Raw genomic sequence first — 9,681 nt, forward strand, 5'->3', positions numbered from 1 at the left:
AATGTATTTAAATTGTAATCACATTTACTGATTATATCTTTTAGTCATGTGAGATTTTTAAATCTCTGTAGGTTTCTAAAATAATTGTATTATCGTATAAGTTAATAAGACTTTACAGATATAACGATTATGTTTTTTAAATAAATAAATAAATATATATATATATTATATTAAATTGATTAAATTAAAAATGTACTTAAGTGTATATTATTTAATCCTTTATTGTGTGAGATTTTGAAATTTCTGCAGATATTTAGGATAATCGTATTACTGTATAAGTCAATAAGGCTTTGCAGGTATGAGATTAAGAGTATTTAAAAAATGTAAATATGTATATATACACTTAAAATATATTATTAATACTTAAAAAAATATATTTAAATAAATTTAATTCTTTTATCACATGAGATTTTGGAATCTCCACATATATTTAAGATAATCATATTACCGTGTAAGTTAATGAGACTTTACAGGTATGATAATTAAGATTTTTTTGAAAAAGTGTATATGCACATACATGCTCAAAAAATTATTATTAATACTTAAAAATATAAATAAGAATATAAATAAATAAATAAATTAAGTTATTAAATTCTTTTATCGTGTAAGATTGCAAAATTTCCTTAGATATTTAAAACAACTACATTACTGTATGAACCAATAAGGTTCTGAAGGTATAACGGTTAAATTTTCAATCATAAACCGTAAAAACAATAATTTTAAACTCTTTTCTTTTCTTATTTCAGAATTTCAAAATTGAAAAAATAATTAAAATTAAATTACTTTTTTGCAATATAAAACACATATATCAAATTTCAGAAAATTAATTTATTTACAAAATGGTTAATTATTTTTAACTAATTTCTCTTCAAAAAATATTTTCACCAACAATTTATAAGTCTGAATTACGTGGACTTTGATTCCCATCATAGGATGCATAGGTCTCAAAGAATGATTCTGATTCAAGTCCTCCCTTATAAATAAATAAATATTTTTCACGTAATTATTATCATTTTTATCAAACACATGAATAAGAAAGGAATAATTAAAATAACTTTAAAACTATATTAATTTTACACAACAAACTTCAAGTAACCGTTTTCACGAACGGGTGTTGTGGGGTGCTAACACCTTTCTCACACTCAATCGAATCCCAAACCTATTTTCTGATTTTGCAGACCATCTTTACTTCCTTTATTTAGTTTCCCAAGATTTTTCTCAAAATTTTGGTGGTGACTTCCGTTTCAGCCAGTTCTCACCTTGAAGGCTAAAACTTTCATTCTCGCGCGTCGTCCCCGTCGTATTTTTCGAGTACAACAAAGTCAATGAACGTTCTTAAAGGGTTTAATCTTTGTCAAACAAAAATGTACACAAATCAATGTATATTACAACTCAATTGAAGGCATCCGCCTTATTCAAAATAATACTCTCAAATCCATCCCCTCTTTGACATTGTTAGGGGGATAAAAAATCTTATCATGAGAGATCAGATCATGTCAATTGATCAAGCTTATTTAAAAACTAACAAATATGTCAATTTTTAATTTCAAATATGCAAATTTTATTGACCAAGCATATTAACATAGTCTTAGTATTAAAAAAGTTAAGAGTCATTTTTGTCTCTAAATTGTATACAAAAAATGACAAATGCCTTGAAATTTAATTATGAGTCAATTTTATCTCTTAACTTTAAAAATTTCTTTCCTCATCACCCTGCCATTTTTTCACCATTAGTTGAATTGAGAGGCAAAAATGACCCTTAATTTGATAAAAAAATATTAAAAAATAGTGGAATTTATTTATAACTAATGGATGTTAAGTGTTTTTAACGTTAGGATAATGATAAAAAAAATTTTTAAAGTTAAAACTTATAATTAAGTTTAGAAACATTTGTAATATCTCATGTAGTTTCTCTATCTCAAATTATAAGATACTTTTAAAAAGAATTTTAAATACTAATAAATCTCATTAAATACATTTAATAACCTTATCTTTTTAAAATAAAACTATAAACTTTCAAAAATACCCATTATTTAATATATTAAAAAGATAAAAATTAATTATAAAAAAATAATATTAAAATTGATATATTTAATAAAATATTAATTATTTAAAGTATTTTATATTTTAAAATAAAAAAATTCGTTCAAAAATATTTTATAATTTAAAATCGGGAATATAATTTAAAAATAGAAATAATCCTTACTCAATCATTAATAACCCTCCTATAGCGCGTACCGAACCCTTGCTTTTTGATGTATTCACTGTTCATTATTATTCAATTTCAAATCCAGAACCGAGAGGTTTGGGGCGAACCCTTGCTTTTTGCTGTATTCACTATTCATTATTATTCAATTTCAAATCCAGAGCCGGGAGGTTTCGGGCATCTATAGTGCAGAATCAGCAAATTTGTGTGAAATGCAAAAAGAGTCCCCAAACTTTCCAAACGTTTATATTTTCCCACGCTCCTCCTCCTACCACAGTCCACAGCTACCTCAGATAACGTTTCAACGATGGATATGGAGTTAGCTCTTCGAAGCCCTAATCACATGGCCCTGCCACCCTCCCCTACGGCAGCAGATCCTGCTCCTCCACCCGCGCCGTCTAATAACGGTTTTATCTTCCCATTTCCCAAAAGACCGACCCTTAGAGTGACCACTGAGTTCGACAGTGAAAGCACTGTCTTCTTCCACAAGATCTCCTGCAAATTCTTCGATAGCCTTGCCAAGTTTAAGCTTTCGTTTCAAAATAGCAGCAAAGGCGATGTCTCCGAACCCCAGCTGAGTTTCGTTTCCAAGCACTTGAGTATCCACTATGACCTTGAAGACCAGAATGCTCTCGTCAAGAGTTCCTTTGACATTGGTCCCAAATTGCACCTCAAAGCTGCTCATGATGTCAAGGTACCAGCATCGTGAAATCTCTCCTGAAAAATATGAAAATTTTAGTTTCTCTCATTTTGGTTATTTTGGGTTTCAAAGATTTTCTTTCGATACCATGTCTCTACGTGTTTATCACTACCAATATTTTTGAAGAAAATTACTTGCTGAGGCTATCAGTACTTTCCATTCTTGTTGTAAATTTAGCAACGTTACTTTAAGAACTAACGAATTGAAGACTTCGAATGACTCCGGATTTTATATGCCTGAGCATTTCTATTGTCTGCCCTTTTTTTTATTGAGGGAGAAGAGTTTTGTTTTTTGGGGGGCAGGGATGGTTATCCGTCCTTAACACTGTAAATCATTGTGATCTTCGCGTGTGTTTCACTATATTACTTCGAAGAGTACATCTTGTATTTTGAAGGTATCAATGGTAGCCCTTTTACGATATGCTACATGGTTGAAGACTGAAAAAACTAGCATTTTAATCGTGTATTGAGAAATTTCAATTACCTGTTGTAAACATATGTGCTTTCTCTTTTTAACCAATTTGTTGTCCTTTGTTAAGGCTCAACAAGGAGAGGTTACAATGGTTGCAGATTTGGCAGATCCTGGCTATGCGCTCGAATTGTCAACTGCAGTTCCAACTGTTGGATTGGTGTGTATAATCATGTTGATATCTCCCTATAAAGTTATAACTTTCAGATTTGGGCCTTTGTATTTATACTATTATGAGTAATAAACCAAAGCCAACCAACTCTGAAGCTTTTTTGCTGGTTCAGCTTTATTTCTTATGTTAGCATGTGTTCGATCTTGTCAAGAGCCACTTCTCAAGAAGCTTGCTATTAAGTGAAGGCCAATAACTTTATGTTTTGTTGATATCTATAACCTGCACCATCACATTAAGGCCCCTTAGGCTTGAAATGTGGAGTGTTTGCAAACTGCAAAAGCACATGCGCACCACACCTGTGTTGAGACTTAACTATAATTGAGAGTTCAAGGTGACAAGGATTGGACTTTTGTGCACATAGTCTAGAGGCCTTGATACTATGTCAAGGATCACTTCATCCTAAAAGTTCAAGCAATCAAGTAAAGGCCCGATATTGGTTTTAATATCTCTAGTTCATTTCATCTTCATATATTCTTTTATCAGTTCTTCCCGTTAAAATTTTTTTAAGGTTAGGGGCAGCAGTGATGCACTTGTCTGATTCAGTATTTATGTCCTTTCACATGCTATTTGCCACAAAACTTAATAAATACCTTCATTTTTCTGAACATGGATAGGTGACAATACTGATCTACCTTGCCATAGTTTATAAGTTGACAATTTTGAGATAATTTTCACCCTATTTTCTTAATCTGCAGCCAAAAGCAACCTTTAGATTTCCTGTCGGTGAAATTTCACTACAGGAGGAAGAACAGGAGGAATTCAAGCGATTGCTGTCTGTGAATGGAATTGTTAAAGCACAACTTTTGAATGGAACCGGCACTGCCCAATACAAGGATGAAGAGATGAACTTAAGATACTCTTACAAGGTGCCTTTTCTGAAGATACTGCTTGCACTCTTCACTATCTTTCCAATTTCTCCTTTTAACCTTCTGGTCTAGGCTATCTATTGTGTTAGATGCCTGCCTTTTGGTCCATTATTTGTCAAGGTGAGCCAGTTTATTTGACATTCTATTGAATCGGTTTCAAATTTTTCAAACAAATGCAGGATGAACAAATGTCATTTATTCCAAGCTTGTCTCTACCTTCGAATGCTCTGTCATTTGCATTTAAACGCCGTTTTGGTCCTTCAAACAAGCTAAGGTTAGAACGCCCTCTTTGCAATTCATCATTCTTATTGGTTTTTGTTGGTGATAAACCTTAAAAGAAGTCACACATCTAAAAGTGATAAGAAGATGAAGGTACATAAGCTTGTGGCTGCCCTAAACCAAGTAGCTTAGCCATTTTGATGAAATAGATAAGTCCAAGCACAAGTTGCCTCTCGTCTAGAAGGGAGAGCTCAAATATATAATAAAGTATTTTTGGTGATAAATTTTTTTACCATATACTGGTCAGCATGTTGTTTTATGCCATCCAAGTCCGTCTAACTTGGTCTAGCAATAGCTTTTATTGGTCAAGCCAACTCAAATTTATTCTTAATTAAAATGTTTAGATATTGAAAAGTCCGATACGTGATTATAATTTTTTGTTATTGGGTATGCTTAGATATGACATAAACACCTTAGCATGTTGGACAACTTCAAGGCAATGTGTGAGAGGATGCCTTGCTTTTGCCATGTACAGTGTAATTGTGTGGTTGGCCAGTATGAATGGCAAGAGAGATGATTGAAAACAAAAGTGTTTTTCATTTTTTGTTGCTTTCTGAGAATTATATTCGCAAAAATTCAATTTGACATTGGTTTTCTTGTGGAAGTGCTTTCTAGAAGTGATTTTGGATTTAGCAATCTGGATGCTGAGATTACTTAACGTTTTGAGTATCTCATGATCAATGTTATTGATTAGCATGCAAAATAGTTCTTAAGATTAAATTAACTGACGATTGATCAACTATAGACATGGTTTCTTCTAAGCTTTTGAAGCTGCTATGTTTGACCTTCCTGAAATACTCTTATGTGTGATTTGAAACATGTTATAATTGTTTCAAGTAAGTGGTATAAAAAGATTTGTAGGTGAAGAGGTATGAAAATGATTGTTTCAAGACATCTTTAACAGTCAAAACTCAACCAGTACCAAGATTAGAACAAAGGAAACTAGAGTAATTTTTGTCATGCTAAGTGCTTAAATTTAAAAGGTTATAGTGCAATTTGAACTTTTGGTTGCTTGGCATTTGACTCCCAAATTTTTAAGTTTGTTTCACCTTCCACGTCAACTTGTAACATATTTTCTTGGATAGTTACTGGTACAACTTTGATTCCAACTACTGGAGTGCAGTCTACAAGCGCACTTACGGCCAAGACTTCAAATTTAAAGCTGGTTATGATTCAGAGGTTCGCCTTGGCTGGGCTTCTCTTTGGGTATGCTCTCTCTCTCTCTCTCTCTCTCTCTCTCTCTCTGCCGTTCTAGTTACCAAGACTATCATCGATGTTACCATATTTGATAGAAAAACAAATATGGTAACTATCGTCTCCAGAGCTTAAGGATCCAATGTTTGGATCCAGTTGAGTTCAAATTAACTAAAAAGATGTTAAAAACTTGTCTGTATAGTTGAGCTGCACCAAAAAAAAAAAAAAAAAAGGTGTGCTTTCAGCTGAGTATCTGAATGGACATTTTAACTCTATTCAGGTTGGGCAAGAAACTGGCAAGGCTAAAACAGCCCCTATGAAGATGAAAGTTCAGTTCATGCTCCAAGTGCCTCAAGACGACATAAAATCCTCAGCTTTAATGTTTCGGGTGAAAAAGAGATGGGACATATGAGTTCACTAGCAAATTTTCCAGCTTCTTTTGTACAGGCCTCTTAAATCAGTACCTTACCTTCGTTGCAGTTTCCTTATTGTCATAAGTTGTTAGATACAAAAGCGTGACGTGGATTTACACAGGAGTGACGTTGATCTGTTGATAACTCTCCTCCATTCAGCTAATTCATCAGAAAAAAATTATACTTGTTGAATTATGTTCCTACGCTGCTTGAGCCATCTTCCTCACCCAATGCTGAATGCTTCAACTACTTTCAGTTAGTTTAGATATCCATTTTCATGGGCTCACTCATTCCCATGCATCCATTTGTGGAAGCAAGATTTTTTTTTTTTTTTGAAAGAAATCACTATATGCAGTGATGTTTGTCTTTATTTGTGTTTTCCCCAAAAAAAGGGTTAGGCGTGTTGGTCTTTAACTTTTAACTATTTTGTTTCTTAATGTTTACTTTTGCGTGCTAGGATGAGGTTTTGGGGTCGGCCCAAAATGATTGAAACTGAACCAGGATGACTGGGCTGGCAGGCAGGGGACCCATCCCTACGTCCATATTCATATATACTATAGAATCTTATAACAAAATATTGAGGAAAAATTGTTCAAATATTCCTCGCCAGCAAATGCTCTAAGGTACTTAGAATTCATGGAAAGATTAAGGTCCTTTGGTGTAGATATTTGAGAACGATAAATGACTTAAATGCTTTTAATGAAATAGAAAAAGAAATGGTTGACGTTTTTGGGTGTCAATATTTGGGAAAGGTCCTTAAAGTTAATATTTATTTTTGGAAGAAAACGTGCACCAACAAAAGGTATTTGCATTTGAATTACACTCGAGGATATATGTAATCTTGTGGTACAGGTTTGCACTTGATAGGAAAATATTGCATATCATAGAAGGATCTTCATAAGGATAAAGAAAATGCACATGACAGGAGATATTTGCATATAACAAAAGAAAATTATGTTTCATGAAATATTTATTACACTCAATGAAATATGCATCATAACAGTATTTTGCATCTAGCAATATCATTCTTGCATATATGGAAGAAATTTAAATACATAGGAGAGTGTTTTGTATATTATGGGAGAACATTTTTCATGATATCAATTATACATATTCAAATATATCTTTAATTTTCATGAAAATGTAACTAGATATTTTAAAAATTTCTTTTTTATTTATGATAATGATCATGGATATCCGAATATAACTTTATTTTTTCATAAAAACACAATTGGATATTCTAAAAAATGTACATTCCTAAAAGATTTTTGTTTTTACACCAAAAAGTTTAAATGGGTTAGGTTGTGGAGGCTAGCCAAAATTAAGGTATGTCTCTAAACTTAAAAAGCACTTAAAAATTACTCATTAACAATGTTTTCACACCGATAGTAAAATTTGACCCTACAACTTTATGAGTTATGAATTAAATTTTTACTAATTAGATAAACATTTGTTGATACATTCACAAAAGATTAAGCAAGTATATTTTGGTAATATAACTATCAATATTTATTCTTCTAAAGGACCTAAGTCCTTAAGCAAATTCTCGATACCTTAGAGAAGTAAATTTGCTGAAATGGGATTTTTGAGCAATTGTCCCAAATATGCATGTTACATACTTCCTCCCGTCCATGATACTTTTTACAAGTTATTGTCAGTCCAAAATGTAGAATATTTTATTGTCAGTCTAAAATGTAGAATATTGTTTATAAAAAAAATGTAGAATATTTTATTGTTTTAAGAAAAAAGCTTTTCATTTTTATCCATATATTGCTTAATATGCATTGAGTAATTATGTGAATGAGATTGTGGGTGTTAGTTACAAATACGAGCAAACTTTGAAAAAATAAATCACATTTTTATAGCATTAAAAAATTGAACTGTTTTAGACACGTAACACGCATTAGAAGTGTCTTGCTTGCAGATTGCAGTATACTTTCAATTATATGCAATGGCGGAGCCATGACTCTATATCAGGGGTGCAAATTAATTTTAAAAATAATTATTTAATATTTTTTAAAATAATCATATATTTTATAATTGTCCCTTACTCATTTTCAAATGCTATTAAAAATATTTCCTTTCATATAAATCACTAATTTATGATATTATTTATATATAAAAATATATAATAATTAACTAGAGATTTAAAAAAATTAAATAAATAAGAATATTCTTTTCTAAAAGTCACATTAGAGTTTTGAACTTAGTAAATTCATAACTAGGCTTAAGTTAAAACATTCACAAAAAAGGGGCCTAAATTTTAAGGGATTCAAAATTTTGTGGCTAGAAAAAATAAAATAATAAAATATCTACTTCTCATTTGTAACTTCATCCAAGTTGAGAGGGTGCATATGCCCCCCATGAGTGTATGTAGCTCTGCCACTGATTATATGCAAAGCAAGTATATGATATTGATAATGCATTCAAATATGTTTATAAACATAATTATTAGCCACTATAATTTTATTGAATTTTATTTTTAATCTTTATATTTTTTTAATATTTTTAATCCCTATAATTTTAGAAAGAATGGATGGCTTTTGTTTTTCAAATCCTTATAATTTTCAAATTTTTCAGTGTTTTTAGTTTTTTTAAGGATTGAAAACGCTTTTCTGAAAAGCTATAAAAACTAAAAACAAAACTTAATAAAATTATAGAGATAAGAGATCATGTTTTCTTTTTTATTTTTTATAATACTACACAATACATCCCCCGTTGACCAAGGGTCTTATGACTGCAACGTCCACATGCTAATTATCCTGTATTTTAAACAAACTTTTAATCAAAGAACATGTTGGTCGAGCTGGATCAATCCCACAAGTTATTAAATAAAATGAAATTATTATTACTACTGGAAAAAATTGATTAGGTGAAGAAGGGTCGAAGAGGCTATATTTTTTCTCGGTCAAAAAGAGGCTATAATTATTGTAAACAATGTTTGCATAAAAATGAAGAGAGGAAAATAAGATCAAAAGTAAAGATATTATATTAAAGGGTTAAATGATAAATTGATTCATGAATTATAAATTCAGGAATATTTAAGATTCTAAATTTATTTTAAGTGCAATATTCCTCTTTAATTTTTGAAAATCATACAATGTCGCCTCTATCATTAATAAAAATTAATTTCAATCACTAGTTGTCCAAAAAAATAAAAAATTTTAAAAAGATAAAAAAATTATAAAAAAAACTCAAAATTTAGAAACAGGAGCCCAAAAAATTACAAAAATTGGTTACAAAAAATTGTAGAAAAAGACAAACACAATTTTCTTGGGTCATTTCCTATGATTTTATTAACTAATAATTAAAGTTAATTTTTTAATAATTGTAGGAATTACATTATACCATTTTAAAATGTTAAAGGAAAATATTATACCAAA

General features: G+C 30.7%; 1 protein-coding gene across 1 annotated transcript; it reads left to right on the forward strand.

Moving 5' to 3' along the window:
• Nucleotides 1–2,301: 2,301 nt before the first annotated feature.
• Nucleotides 2,302–6,493, forward strand: LOC129304615 (outer envelope pore protein 37, chloroplastic). Its single transcript, XM_054944337.1, has 6 exons — nt 2,302–2,900; nt 3,445–3,534; nt 4,242–4,412; nt 4,592–4,686; nt 5,777–5,897; nt 6,166–6,493. Exons 1-6 carry the CDS (start codon nt 2,514–2,516, stop codon nt 6,295–6,297), a joined length of 996 nt encoding a protein of 331 aa, XP_054800312.1. The 5' UTR covers nt 2,302–2,513; the 3' UTR covers nt 6,298–6,493.
• The last annotated feature ends 3,188 nt before the right edge of the window (nt 6,494–9,681 follow it).

This window comes from Prosopis cineraria, unplaced genomic scaffold, assembly GCF_029017545.1.
Source record: "Prosopis cineraria cultivar Desert tree isolate PC_DT_omini unplaced genomic scaffold, ASM2901754v1 PC3, whole genome shotgun sequence".
Lineage (NCBI taxonomy): Eukaryota > Viridiplantae > Streptophyta > Magnoliopsida > Fabales > Fabaceae > Prosopis > Prosopis cineraria.